The following is a 16,151-nucleotide window of genomic DNA, read 5'->3' as shown; positions in this document are numbered from 1 at the left end:
TTAGAAAACTTGACAAAATTTTGCCTCATCAAGCTTTTATTGAATGGAATGACCGAAAATATAATTTATGAGAATAAACAATATTGAACTCAATTTGAACTAACATCTAAATACATGATATACATTTTATACAGCTTTTAAGAGCACATATTTGTTTGGGGCAATATTGAAACTGCCTATTTGTGCACTATCAATGAGATGTTTGTGTTCATGTAAAATGATATATATATATATAAAACTACCATATAAATAAAATCATAGGTTCTAAGTTTTGGGAGTTCATTCATTTAGGTAATCCATATGTTTTCTTAATGTATGCCCAACTGCATTTACACTTGTTGATAGAAAAAGAATACAATGGGGATCCAGTCATTTTTCTCATCTATATAGGGGAGAATTTACATAACTCAAAAATCAGGTCAGTGTAGAAAACGATTAGAAACATACAGAAGATAAATATGTGAGTGGGAATAATAGAAGACATCTCTAATCTATATAAAGGAAACAGGAGAAGAAATGAATGGATTTCTAATAGACATGACAAAGAAAACACTGAGAAGATTAAGTGAAAATAGCCAGAAATGTTACCAGATCTAGGAAAAAAAAAACACAGATCTACAAAATAAGCAAGAATGAAAAAGGATTTGTTTATAGTGAGAAATGATGAAAAATAAAAAGCTCATAGTTGGTTTTTCAAAGATGCTTTCATTGATAGAATTTGTATTTGTGAAATAAGATCACATGTATAATTTTCTCATATAAACACAATATCTTATTAATTGCTTTGCTATGGAATTTTGCCATTTTACAGGAAAACTATATTTATATAGGTGCTTTATAGTTTTCAAAGTATTTTTAAATATGTGATCCCCTCTGACAGTTTAAAATTCAAAATACTATCTAACATAGAAGAAAAACATTCTAGCTAGAGTCTTAACATGTAACCCTAGTATAAATACTGCATGTGATATTTTATTGAACGATGCTTAAAATATATCCAAATATAACCACATAATACATAAAAATACATATATACACATATGGATATATGTATATACATATATAGTGATTTAAGATTACAAGGCACTTTAAGTACTATATTCTATATTGTTAGTTATATACATATATTTTGCTTAAGTACTATGATAGAGTATTAACTATAAAAATATTTAAAAACTATTGTAACAATATAAAATAGTGAAAAATCAGATAATTGAAACACATTTTCGTACAAGAAATAGATGCAAAGAGTGACAGTTCTTGGAATGAAGTATAATTTAAAATATTACACATTAAAGAAACAAAAGAAGAGTCCTCTGTCTTCTCTTTTGTATGGAGACAGAAAGAACAATATAAAGTGCTCAGAAGAAGCAAAAAAGAAGCACAACATGGGTAATGAGCTATTTCAAAGGAAGTAGGCATCATAAAATAAATATTTTAGGCTTAAATGGTAAAGTATTCTGTAGGGAGAAACAATGAATTTGCAATGAATAGCAAATAAGCACAATATTTTTAAAATGCAGTTGCATGAACATGAAAGTTCTAGAGTGGTTTTTCATTCAAATTCAGTCAATTGCCTAAGAAATTTTATTTCTTCATAAAAAATGTGTAGTTCTTTCTCTATTCTGTCGGTAAATTGAGTAAAATAACCTTGGCACTAAAGCAACTGGAATTCTCAAAGTAGAAGGTGTTCTAAGAGCATACCAGAACTTTGACAAGAGTGGGTTATAAGTGTTATGAAACTAATTTCTTGAGGATAAAAAGGGTCCAATTGTTTGGTTGGCAAAGTTTACTAAAATGAAAATGAAAACTAGCACCTAAGGAATAGTCATAGATGGCTGATACAATCTAGGGAAATAAAACCACCGTGCTGGAGTGGAGCTTCAGTATCCTGCTACATTTCTTAACCAAGATGCCTATCTAATACAATGCATCCATTCAACAGATATTAAGTATCTTCTATGAGCCAGGAATTGTTCAGTGTCAATTAAAAAATAATAAAATGATTACTGCCCAGAAGAGAAATTTTGTAAATACATTTTGTAAGTACAGTAAGTAACCTTTCCACTGATTGGGTATACTGTTCTGTATGGCCAGAGGATCATGTACCTTAGCAAGCTCCTGACATTCAGATTAATTACTGGGGAAAATTTGCCCAAACACTGGATAAGAGACCATTAAGTGAAGTCGCTGAGTTGTGTCCGACTCTTTGTGACCCCACAGACTGTAGCCTACCAGGCTCCTCTGTCCATGGGATTTTCCAGGCAATAGTACTGGAGTGGATTGCCATTTCCGTCTCCAGGGGATCTTCCCGACCCAGGGATCAAACCCAGGTCTCCCACATTGTAGACAGACACTTTACTGTCTGAGCCACCAGGATAAGAGACCATTAGAGTATGTTTAATGCTTTACTTTGAAGAAAAAGCTTTATTATTGTTTTATAATTATCAACCACGTATCATACAGGTGCATAGAGTTAACTAGTGAGTTTAATTCATTGTAGGAAAAAAGATAACTTTTCAAGACTGCTGAATATATTATATTAAAACAATTAGATGATTGACTTTATTAAATACTTCATTACAATTCTGCCTATAGACAAATGAAAAACCAAAAAATAAAAAAAAAGAAAGAAGGGTGAAATGTCTTTCAGATATGACAATCAAGTTGGCTATCATGATACATATTTTTAAATGTTTATAATGAGATAAGATGTAATGAGGCAAAAAGCACTATGATGTCATAGTTGTTCCTAGAAAATGATGAACGAGCATTTTACATCACTCCATACATTTGCAGCATTTAATTGCTATGTCACCTGTTAGGATCTAATGAAATGCATGCCTACCTTTCCTGATCCCTCCATCAGAAGCACACGTGTAATCACCTGCCGTCAGCAGGAAACATGTTTCCCCTCTTCTGTGTTTGTCTCTGGTACTAGAGCGCCTGATGGGGAGCCTTTCTGGGGGTGATAGTGGTGGCTCACTTCCTGCACTGTCGTCACCTGATAACACTGGTCACAGCGCCGTGCCCATTGACAGACAGTGATGATGAGGAAATGAGACAATACAAAGAGTTTACGCCGGGTGTCCACCGCACAGCCACGCGATAACACAAATCACAATAATCACAACATGGTAAAAGAATTTTCATCACTCGTCACAAAAACTTACATGGAGCAAAATGGAAATGTATGGAAAAGGAGAGAAATGTTCTCAGGGAAATTTTAATTTCATGTTGGATTTTATCTAATATGACAACGACTTTTACAAAACTAACATGATTCAAAGTAAGCGTGATAATGAAGTAGCACACGAATTAACATCTTTCCACTTTTGACAGGTTATCTAGGTACTGCAAACAGACATCTTTAAAAACGGAGCCTACTGAAGGAGAAACTCCTAAGTAAAGATTTGTCTTTGCAGTGCTAAAAGACATATGCTTTCATTATTTTCTGAAAGTAATTTTCCCCAAATTTCATAATGAAAACAATCCCAAAGTTTACAGACTTTGTGTCCAGGTTCTCTGTTTTAAAGCGACATAGTATTTTTGAGCATAACAATGGAACAAGATCAACTTCTCCAAACGCCCTTGAAACGTTTACGTCTAAATACTTGCCAAAGACTTTCACGTCCTATAGCCTAGATGCTAGTTTGTAACAGTGCTTGCCCAAGCTGAGAGTGTGTCCTCCTTTCCATGCCCTTCAGAAAAGCTCTGCACGGGTACCTGAGAACAATCCAATAAGGGCAGCAACGCAAACTAAATTCCATCTTTCATAAGGGCATTCCTGGCATAGCAACTCTCAGATACCCCTGACAGAATTTGCAAAACAATCTACTAAATAAACATAAGGACTTTGAATAAAATCTTTTAAAAAGCAGCTCAGTTCCAGTCAGGTTCCCACCCACCCCCCACCCAATTTAATCCATAATAGCTTCTGGGAGCTAAGGAAGCAACCTGTGAAAATGTCACTTGCCTTTTCCAGGTGTTTGCTGGTTTGCTTGTTTTGTTTAATCAGTGTTATTTCTAAATAATGCTAAATTATTCACATGAGATTGTCATAAATCATTTTTCTACAAGAAAAAGATTAAACCTATCAAAGTTATAGGGAATGCATATATCTTAACACTTCATAGATGACAAAAAATTAGTTAAATTGTGAGGTCTACAATATATTTCATCTGTACTAGACATAACTTAGAGAAGACACTATTGACTATCACTTTGGCAAACTGAATGTCAATTTACAGTCAATTAACTCTAGATTATCTATGGCAATAGAGAGAAGTAGGAATTCAGCTAATTTCAAGCAGGAATTTATCCAAAATTACATTCTGGGAGGGAAAAGACCAGTGCAGAATGCATAAAAAAGGAAATCCACAGAGAAATTCAACCTTCCTATTGATTAGCCAAAGCAGATCATCTAGACCCTGCATAATGTTGGGCTGATTGTACTACATAGCACTTTACCCAAAGCAAAGGAATTATATTGAAATACCCTAATTTAAGAATAATGAAAACTTAATCAACCGTCCATAATATTAATGAAGAAGACCTTTACTTTCCAAAGGGCATTCTTACATATCACCTCTTCAGTGTTTAGGCCTTGGAAACGTAAACATCCATTCTTTTTACATAACTTTTTCTTGTGAATTAGGTCAAAATGCATGGCCCCGTGTGGCAGAGATAAAACTGAGACAAACACACCAAGCCAAATGATATGGAGATCAACATTTTTAGAATGAAGGATGGGAAATGTCCAATATCATACCACCACATCGTGCAGGGACACAAAGAAACAACGGCACAAAAGCAACGAACAGGCAAAAGAAAATATTGGCGCCGTCAGCACATGGCATTCCCGTCAAAGCAGGAGAACTCTATAGACCAGCTATGAGGACTTCTCCTTAGGATTCATTTAGAAAAGCTACAGTCGAGCTATCTACAAGCCTGACACAAACACATTTTGTAAAGGGGTAGAACTGAAAACTCCAAACACTTGCAGAAAATGAGAAGGTGCCTTCTACTTAAGGGACATACTGGTCTATAAAGTATTTAATGGCATGCATTTGAAACCGTGCCTTACCTGATCTGTTATGTTCCAGAAGCCGACTGTCTTTGCCCAGACACGTGTCACCCTGTTTGCTGTTGCAGGCCATGTTTAATTCTGTCTTGCAAAAACTAGGCGAGCTTGCCTGAGGAGCAGGAGGGATGTGCTTCTTTCTCTTCCTTGGAAGTTTCTGCTTCGCCATTGCCAAGGAGTAGTACATTCCAAAATTGTTGACAATGACAGGCACTGGCATGGCTATCGTCAGTACTCCAGCCAGAGCACACAGGGCTCCCACCAGCATCCCCGACCATGTTTGGGGGTACATATCTCCATAGCCCAAGGTGGTCATGGTCACTACAGCCCACCAGAACCCAATGGGGATGTTTTTGAACTGCGTGTGCTCACTAGCTGAAGGGTCGTTGGGCTGGGCACCCACTCTCTCCGCATAGTAGATCATAGTAGCAAATATCAAAACTCCTAGAGCCAGGAAGATTATGAGCAGCAAAAATTCATTTGTACTCGCTCGAAGAGTATGTCCAAGCACCCTCAAACCTACAAAATGGCGGGTGAGCTTGAAGATCCTCAGGATCCTCACAAATCTGACCACTCTGAGGAAGCCAAGTACATCTTTAGCAGCTTTAGATGAGAGCCCACTGAGGCCCACCTCTAAGTAGAAGGGTAGGATGGCCACAAAGTCAATGATATTCAAGAGGTTCTTGACGAATTCAAGTTTATTGGGGGAGAAAACAATACGGACTAAAAATTCAAAAGTAAACCATACCACACATACTCCTTCTACATACGTCAAGGCAGGATCTGTTTCAATTTCATACTGTGGAACCACGCTGGTGCCATTGGTGACTGATTCTGTCTTGTTCTTAACAATATTGAAAGCTTCATGTGTCTCCAGGCAAAAGGTTGTGATTGAAACCAGGATGAAGAATAAAGAAGCAAAAGCAATAAACTGTAGAGAAAAAAAAAAAGAAATAAAAGGAGAAACATAGAATGATCTGAACCATAATATACTTCAATCCAAGTCTAAGAACACTCCCTGTAGATGAAGAAGTATAAACGCATATTTGGAGATTTCACTTGGGATGTTACTCAACTATAAGAACTTAGACATGTAGGTAACATCCATTAGAGTTGCACAGGAAGGATGTTTCAAGTTCTTCTTTCAGCTTATATAGATTAAAAGTTTTGATTTACGTTGGAAAACAATTTGACTCTTTCGTGTAAGAAAAAGAGCGAAAAATAAAATCCTTGCAAAAGAATGTTAAAGGGCAGCAGGCTGAAAAAAAATAATAAATGTAGACAATGGCTCCAGATATTGGTTACGATCCTAGAAATCTTCGTGTATTAGATCCAGATTGACAACCATAAATATAAGATGCAGTCTACACTGATGGAAATTTGGAAGTCACCCATATTTAACTGCAGGCTTCTTAAATGTTCAGATTATCATGAGGTGTGAACATGCAAACACTATCTGAGCTGTGCTACCATTTATATCAACTAAAGGTGAAGGCTTGTCCACAAAGAGCAAACCTAGGGAAGAAGAGTTGGCATTGAGACTGAAGGGAGAGAAAGAATTAAGGAACAAATTAAAGGCATTCTTCCTCTCCTGAAAAAGAACTTCAAATGTTAGAATAATATGTTAAAAAGTTATAAAATATATGTTATAAAGGATTTTTAAAATTCAACATTTCTTTTTTTATATCTTTTTTTTAATTTTTATTTTTAATTTTATTTTTTAAATTCAACATTTCTTTGGCCAATAATATATGACTATACACACACCTACTAATACAGAATAATAATAAAAGCTCCCACTTATATAGTTCTTACTAGTACCAAACACTCTTCAAAGCAATTCACATAATTAACTCATATCAATGCTCATAACCACACTACACTGTCACTTTTATGGTCACAGAGTTGGTAACTTTTCCAAAGTCATAAGATTAACCTGATAAGTTTTGCCCCAGATTCTGTTCCCATAACTACCAAACTCTCAGATGTAGAATACAAATACGTGGAAACCTTTGTTTATTTTAGGGTCACATTCTTCTTAATATGAAAGACCTGAAAATCTGAGACCCAGTGTCGTGTGATGCCCGTGACACTGCTGCCAGCTGTCAGCATTGGAGGCTGTCAGAAAAGCTGGCAGGGCCCTGGTGCTCTCGGAGTGCGCTCAGATTGGGCATGCTCACTGAGCATTAAGAGACTACCAAGAGTCCTTGAATACCTAAGCAAATGAATTATGAACGAGGAAGAGGTCATCAGTCAAATAGAGGGAGATTCTTTTAGAAATAGTACGACATATCCCAAACCCAAAGCTCTTCCCTAATGCCTGCTTCTCAACTAAACATTGAAAAGATCTAAGTTTCAAGAAGAGATTGAAATCATCTCCCTTCTTCCCTGGTTGAGTTTCAATGTAAGAGATATACAGATCTTGCCAAATCCATGAGATACACAAAAAGACTGAAAAAAAAAAAATCTTAGGACTGAGATTATCTGCCTTAAAGAAACTTCTCCAGAGGCAGGGGAAAGATAGGGGTAAAGGATTAAGAGGTACAAACTATTATGGATAAAATAAGTAAGTTATAAAGATATATAGTACAACTTAGGGAATACTATCCAATAGTTTTAATAACTATAAATTGAATACAACTTTTTAAAAGTTGTAAATCACTATGCTGTACACCTGAAACATATAGTATTGTACATCAACTATAACCTCAACTAAAAAGGAAAAGAAAATGAAAGTGAATGTGAAGTCATGTCCGACTCTTTGAGACCCCATGGACTGTAGTCTACTAGGCTCCACCAGCCATGGGATTTTTCCAGGCAAGAATACTGGAGCAGGTTGCCATTTCCTTCTCCAGAAAAGGAAATAACCACCCCAAATTATGGACTAGTTTCTCTGCAGTGTGCTTGTAAAGTACATTATTCATATTAATATTATAAGTCATGTAAATCAAGGCTTTGCCTTATTTTTCCATTCCTGTCTTCCAACTTCCCTTGGTTTCGATGTTACAATTTGACTATGATCTTTTCCAGATATATTGTGAGATGATGGCATTTTTTTTCACTTAGCTTTTCCTTCATACAAATAAATATACTCTTCTTTTTAAGTCAACTACTTGTTCTAACACTCAATATCACTAGGACCTCACAGATTCTTTAAAATATTACATCTTTTGGAGAAAGAATCAATTATCTTTGTTCTGTGCATCACTTCTTTATCTAATCACAATTTTATCTATGGATCTGAGAGTCATGCTTGTTCCTGACTCTCCCCACACTCTTCTTTTGTCACTACGGCTCGGCAGTGTGACATACTGAGCCCTCCACAGCCACTCCCCACACATCCCACCATGGCATCCAGAATTTTAGGCTAAGCATCTAAGGTTTTAGTGGGCAGATTCGATCCATGAGACGTTAGCGAGTACAAAGCAATTAAAGTAAACTGCATTTTTATCTTTGAGTCCAGTGTTTCTGAGTCAGCATTTTTTCTGGCTAAAATAAGTTTTCAGTCTCAAATGCTGTCCACCTATACTCTGTAGTGAATAGAGTGGGACCTTCAACGTTGCTCATTCAAAATTAGTCCTGACTTACCACCTCTCATACAACAAAGACAGTTTTCAACTATACTTTTATGCTCATCAATATAAAGTGCTAAAATCTTTTTCAGTCAGATATTTTCCTACACTTCATTCATTAATTCAAAAGTATGTTGAGTGCCTCTGTACACCAGGTCACAGGGATAGGGCCTTACTATAACAGTAGTAAACAAAACACAATCCCATCCTTTGAGGAACTCACAATCCACGAGGTATACAGACATTAAATATATAACTACACAAAATTACACAATTGCAATTGTGATGAATTCAATGAAAGGAAAAAATGACCTAAAACTTTATTTAGACTGAGAGATTATAGAAACCTCTGAGAAAATATCAATAGACTGGACTTTGAAGGATAAGTGGAGGTCAACCTGATAGAAAGGAGAGATGTGTATCACACAAGAGAGAAGTTTTAACAAAAATGTCTGGAATTTCTTAAGTGATGCTTGAAGGGAACACCAAAGGAAGAGTAGAATAGACTTTCCAAGTCTGCCTCTTTTGCACAAATTGTGATGAATAAATCCCAAATTAGCACAGAGATCCTCACTTTTCAAAGGTTTTAAATCAACCAAAAATATTACCTGTATTTGAATTTAAAATGAGACTGTAAGGTGACTTTTGAGGTTTGAGTGCTGGTAGAGTCCTTTTGGACTTTCTATAATGGGAGACCTATTGAATTAACTTGTCTTAAATTATTGCACCAGCCCCATTGACTGGAATAAAGTGAAAATAAAAGATATATATATTAATATGGCTTCTAATTTAAAGCACTATGAAAATACTTGAAATCATTATTACCTCAGTAAGAATTACTGGAACTTACTGTTTATGTTCATTAAACAAGTTGTTACCAGGAAAAGGTCAAAAAAGTCTTAAGATACCACACTAGGTGGTTGGGATTTAGCTAACATGAATCTTTTTGTACTAGGACATTATTTAAATACCCCACTCATATTTCCAAAAATGTGCTCACACTCATTATAACACACCTGGGCAGCTTACATAAATGTGAATTTCTTAGTCCTACATCAGATGTCAGATTCCATTGTTTGGGGAGATGGAATTTGCATTCTATAGGCTTTCTAGGTGATTGCTATGCATAGTATAGTTTGAAACCTCTGTTTCCGTGTTTTTTCAACAGACTGATAATACAAGATTGATAACTGATTACTAAATGAATTGGAGTAGTTTTTAAATTCTAAGCATTTGTAGACTCTTAAAAAGGTCTTCCTAAACCTTAATGAGAGTAGCTAACTACCTCCTATGTAATGGGATGTTTATGGCCCATGTGTGTTTATGTGTGTTTATGTTAAGACATAATTCTGGCTTCTACACAAATAACTGAGTAAGCAAAGCAACTGAACAGTTTCTAAATATACACAATTCTAAGACATAAAACTTCAGAAACCAAAAGTTGTCTGGTTTTATGTCGTTTGGATCTTTCATTTATCAAAAATTTTATTAGAATTATTTAAAGAACCACATGATGATTTTTGCATTTGTATTATTCTGCATTGTAGTCTTTATAACTCAATATGTCTTTAGCTTTTAAGGACTTTGTATATCTGCTGGTGTGATAATATTATAACAGGAAAATACAGAGAGTATGAAAAATAGAAATAAACTTCGATATGCTTGGAAATATACAAGATTCATCTTCCAAGTAGATGATTATTTTGTTTAAAAAACAGCTAGATAGGTCATTAATAAAGGCCAAAGACACTTGGTATGGTCAAAATTAAGAAAGCTGTAGCCGAAAGCCAAAGTTTACTTCATTATTACATGGTAGGGAACTGGAAGTTGGCTTCTGTCAGCCTGCAAAAGAGGATGCTGGAAGAAAGTTGAATTCTAATGAGAAGGAAATGGAAAAGGTCTCGAAAGACAAGGAGGAAAAGTCCAAAATGCGAGGACAAACAATTAGAGATCCCCCCACAGATATCAGTCAGTAAAGAATCTGCCTGCAATGCAGGAGACCCAGGTTCGATTCCTCGGTTGGGAAGATCCCCTGGAGAAGGAAATGGCAACCCACTCAAGTATTCTTGCCTGGAAAATCCCATGGACAGAGGAGCCTGGCGGGCTGCACCCTATGGGGTCGCAAGAGTCAGACGTCTTAGCGACTATATCACCACCACCACCACAGATATAGCAAAAGAACCTTAGGAGACTAACGGAGAATATTAAATTCTAAGATGATGCTTGCTTTCTTACGCCTCAGTAAAAGGTGGTTTTACAAAACAGCGTGGTGTTGAATGTGCTCTGAGTAATGAAGTTCTTGGACCATGGGAGGATGACAGGAGGGGAGCAGGCAGCCAAGGAGGAAACATACATAGTCAGATTCAAAAACATAAGAGAGCAGCAAATAATAGTAAAAGGGAATCAGGAGAAATTGAGCCCCCAGTAAAGTCCTTGGAGATACTGGGAGACAGAGCTTCCCACGGAGTGAAGAACAGGATCTCAGTTTACTAGGAATTTAGTTTGAGCATCAAATGAAAGGGCAGCTCCAGAAATCTTGAAGATCTAGGATTATCCAGAGGCTACACCTGGATTTCTTTAACAAAGGATTTGAACACTTTATTTGAACTTAAATCTAAGAGTCTCAGAGATAGAAAATGTCTTCCTTTGTTCCTACCTCACAGATTGCATCGAAATGAGTAAATGTGAGGTTAGACTGAATAATATTAAGAAAAAGAAATGCAAAGGGAAAGAAATAGGGGGAAAGAAGACTTTAATTATTTGTTTATTTATTTATTTTTCTCTTCACTGAACTGGTAACTGTTTAAGGACTTGAATATTGTCATATTCATTTCTATATCCCCTGATTCTGTCACAGTAGTTAATATTTAGTATGACTAGATGGATGAATAGAAGGGTTGAAGAATTAATTCAAAATGTATAAAATGAACAAAATAATAATCACATTTTGATGGTGATAAAAATGAGATAAAAATGGTGAAAAGGAGAAATCACATTTTGATGGTGATAAAAATGAGATAAAAATGGTGAAAAGGAGAAATGAAAAAATAAAGCATGCACACTGAAGCAAAAATTCAAATTTATAGCAGAAACAAATTAAATTGGTTCCTAGGTCCAAATGTTGCCAATAATAGCTTCCATTCATTCAGCTAATAAAGCTTGTGTCTTACCTGGGATTTGAGGAAGAAAACTATACTGCCATCTTTCTCTTCCTTTTCCCCTGTGATAAGACTACAAACTCCTACAAGCATTAAATAAAAATAAGAAGAGGCATGTTAAATACTAATTAAAAATTTTAAAAGTTTTCCAGAGAAGATGCTGCATGTTGCCTGACTTCAAAGGACTGCTACATCACCTAAGGCAGTTTCAGGATGGGAATATCCTGCTAAAATATTGGTTTGTGGTTCCAAGAAGCAGTTACTTTTTCTCCATAAGCTCAGTGTCCATGCTTAGCAACACAGAGTGCCCAACACTCTCTAATTTTTTTTTCTTGATTAGCATCTATGGAGAAGTCCTCAGAGCCCAGGTTGTACATGAAATGTATTACATCTAAAAGCCTCAAAGCAAACATTCAAGGAAGATTCTCCAGGTATACATAATAGGCTGAAAGAAAGGTGAGGGAAAATGTCATATAGTTTTATGTTTCATCATTTTCTTTTTCATGTATGTATTAAAATACATATAGCTGAACTCAACAGCTAACTAACATTATCCACCATCATACACAAAAATAAACTCAAAATGATTAAGGACCTAAATGTAAGGCTGAAAAACTTCTAGATGAAAACATAGGCAGAACACTCTTTGACATGCTGCTGCTGCTGCTGCTGCTGCTGCTGCTGCTGCTGCTGCTAAGTCGCTTCAGTTGGGACCGACTCTGTGCGACCCCAGAGACGGCAGTCCAAGAGGCTCCCCCGTCCCTGGGATTCTCCAAACAAGAACACTGGAGTGGGTTGCCATTGCCTTCTCTGCTTTGACATAAATCACAGCAATATTTTTTTTTTGGATCCATATCCTAAAGTAAAGGAAATAAAAGCAAAAATAAATAAACAAATGTGAACTAATTAAACTTAACAGCTTTGCATAGCACAGGAAACCATCAACAAAAGAAAAAGACAGCTGAACGAATGGGAAAAATATTTGCAAAAGATATGACTGATAAATGACTAATACCCAACATAAATAAGCAGTTCCTACAACTCAACCTCAAAAAAACCAACAATTCACCTAAAGATGGGCAAGAAAACCTGAGTAGACATTCAGCTAAAGAGGAAATGCAGATGGGTAATAGGCACATAAAAAAATATTCAGCATCACTACTCATCAGGGAAATGCAAATCAAAACCGTGATGAAATATCACCTTACACGTGTTAGGATGGCTACTATCCAGAAGAACACAAGTAACAAGTGTTGGCAAGGAAGGAGAAAAGGGAACACATGTGCATTTTTGGTAGGAATGCAAATTGATACAACTACAGTGGAAAACAGTACAGAAGTTTCTCAAAAAAATAAAAATAGAACTACCATATGACTCAGCAATTCCACTCCTGAGAATATACCACCTCCAAAAAACCAAAACATTAAATCAAAAAGATGGTGTGGGGAGGGAGGAGGGAGGAGGGAGGAGGGTTCAGGATGGGGAACACATGTATACTAATTAAATAATTTTCTATTAAAGAAAAAAAAGAAAAAAGAAAAAAAAAGTAAAAAAAAATAAGGGTTGTAGGGCAGAAAACAGTGGCTCACAGACATAGTGGAATCACTTTACATTCCTGTGATCTTGATTTGGGATGTTTTGCTTTACAAATATCTGTTAGAGACTTCATCCAAAGTTCATTATGTAGGATTTCCCTGTGATATACCTATAGGTACATATTGTTTTCAATAGTCTTATTCTAGAACATAGTCTCCAAGAGATGGCAACCGTACTCCTGATAATTAGGTGTAAAAGTGATAATCATTAAGCTCTTTCATAAGGGCTATCGCATAAAGCCACATTGCTTTCAAAAGGAAATACGACTTGTAGAAAAAGATGAAAACATTATCCTTTACACCTGAGAGCTCATCTTTAATCACAGCTTGAATTTCATGGCCCATGATGGGAGAAAATAAAATAAGAATGTGTCACTACACTACAACTAGCAATAGGCAATGCTTTGTGCTACACCTGGAAGATTTGTGCTCTAATTATTTGTAAGGCATGTTAGACTTGGACTAAAAGGGATCTTACACGTCATACCCTCCTAATTGTATTATACAAGTGACTGATCACTCATAGATCTCAACTATCTGGGAATCATTGTATTTTGATAGAGTATTTGAGAGGTAATTGTACTTTTTTGTTTTCTTTACTTCTTTTTGTTTTTTTAGTTCCTGCTCTACACAAAAAAATGTTTTGATCATTTGGAACATCTTGATTAGATTAAATCAATCTATCTATTTAATAGAAAACAAAATCAGTTAATGTTTAAAAAAAAAAGATAAATTTACTTCAATGTTCATAGCAATATTATTTACAGTTGTCAAGATATGGAAGCAACCTACATGTCCTTCAGCAATTGAATGGATAAAGAAGATGGGTGTATGTATATATACATGTACATATATACATACATACAATGGAATATACTCAGCTATAGAAAAGAATGAAATATTGCCATTTGCAACACCATGGATGGACTTACATGGCATTATGCTAAGTGCAATCAGTAAAACAGAGAAAGACAAATACTGTGTGATATCACTTATATGTGCAACCTGAAAAATACAACCAACTAGTGAACAGAACAAAAAAGAAGCAAGCTCACAGATATAGCAAACAAGCTAGTGGTTACCAGTGGGGAAAAGGAAGCAGGGATGGGGAATATACAGGGGTAGAGATTAACAGGTACAAACTATTAGGTATAAAATAATCTACAAGGATATGTTGTATAAAATGGGAAATATAGCCAATATTTTATAATAACTATAAATGGATGTAAACTTTAAAATTGTGAATCACTATATTGTATACCTGTGACCTATATAATATTGTATAGCAACTATCAGATCAGATCAGATCAGTCGCTCAGTCGTGTCCGACTCTTTGCGACCCCATGAATCGTAGCACGCCAGGCCTCCCTGTCCATCACCAACTCCCGGAGTTCACTCAGACTCACGTCCATTGAGTCAATGATGCCATCCAGCCATCTCATCCTCTGTTGTCCCCTTCTCCTCCTGCCCCCAATCTCTCCCAGAATCACAGTCTTTTCCAATGAGTCAACTCTTCGAATGAGGTGGCCAAAGTACTGGAGTTTCAGCTTTAGCATCATTCCTTCCAAAGAAATCTCAGGGCTGATTTCCTTCAGAATGCACTGGTTGGATCTCCTTGTAGTCCAAGGGACTCTCAAGAGTCTTCCCCAACACCACAGTTCAAAAGCATCAATTCTTCGGCACTCAGCCTTCTTCACAGTCCAACTCTCACATCCATACATAACCACTGGAAAAACCATAGCCTTGACTAGACAGACCTTTGTTGGCAAAGTAATGTCTCTGCTTTTGAATATGCTGTCTAGGTTGGTCATAACTTTTCTTCCAAGGAGTAAGCGTCTTTTAATTTCATGGCTGCAGTCACCATCTGTAGTGATTTTGGAGCCCCAAAAAATAAAGTCTGACACTGTTTCCACTGTTTCCCCATCTATTTCCCATGAAATGATGGGACCAGATGCCATGATATTTGTTTTCTGAATGTTGAGCTTTAAACCAACTTTTTCACTCTCCTCTTTCACCTTCATCAAGAGGCTTCTTAGTTCCTCTTCACTTTCTGCCATAAGGGTGGTGTCATCTGCATATCTGAGGTTATTGATATTTCTCCCAGCAATCTTGATTCCAGCTTGTGCTTCTTCCAGCCCAGCATTTCTCATGATGTACTCTGCACAGAAGTTAAGTAAGCAGGGTGACAATATACAGCCTTGACGTACTCCTTTTCCTATTTGGGACCAATCTTAGGAGGGCAGAAACCAAAAGGAAGAAAGAATTCAACCTTCTTTAAGGAAAGAACTCAACTTTCCTTGAAACCTGGGAAAAGGAGACCTCAAACACAATAACTTAAAAAATAAATGAAAAGGCAGAGAAATACTGCACAAATAAAGGAACAACCTAGAAAAACATAAGTCCAAATAAATGAAGAGAAAATAGGCAAACTACCTGAAAAAGAATTAGAATAATGATAGTAAAGGTTATCAAAAACCTTGAAAACAAAGTGGAGAAAATGCAAGAATCAATTAACAAAGACCTAGAAGAATTAGAGAAAAAACATACAGAGACAAACAACACAATTAGTGAAAGTAAAACTACTCTAGAAGGAATCAGTAGCAGAATATCTGAAGCAGAAGAATGAATCATCAGGCTGGAAGATAAAATGGTGGAAATAACTTCTGAAAAACAGAATAAAGTAAAAAGAATGAAAAAAGCTGAGGACAGTCTCAGAGACCTCCGGGACCATATCAAACCCACC

General features: G+C 36.1%; 1 protein-coding gene across 13 annotated transcripts in view; it reads right to left on the bottom strand.

Annotated features, from left to right (window-relative positions):
* The window catches only part of KCNC2 (potassium voltage-gated channel subfamily C member 2), a 287,584-nt gene that overhangs the window by 55,626 nt on the left and 215,807 nt on the right, over positions 1-16,151 (bottom strand). For 7 of the 13 annotated variants that reach the window (XM_027543333.1, XM_027543331.1, XM_027543336.1 and 4 more), the window contains exons 3-4: positions 5,087-6,014; positions 2,849-3,013 (exon numbers count right to left, since the gene is read on the bottom strand). In XM_027543333.1, the coding sequence (XP_027399134.1) occupies positions 2,849-3,013; positions 5,087-6,014 (1,093 nt within the window). Of the gene's footprint in view, positions 1-2,848; positions 3,014-3,920; positions 4,693-5,086; positions 6,015-16,151 lie in introns of those variants that run through there. The other 6 variants (XM_027543341.1, XM_027543340.1, XM_027543343.1 and 3 more) reach the window with 2 other exon arrangements.

Source organism: Bos indicus x Bos taurus, chromosome 5, assembly GCF_003369695.1.
Source record: "Bos indicus x Bos taurus breed Angus x Brahman F1 hybrid chromosome 5, Bos_hybrid_MaternalHap_v2.0, whole genome shotgun sequence".
Lineage (NCBI taxonomy): Eukaryota > Metazoa > Chordata > Mammalia > Artiodactyla > Bovidae > Bos > Bos indicus x Bos taurus.
This window is presented reverse-complemented; position numbering and strand designations above follow the sequence as displayed.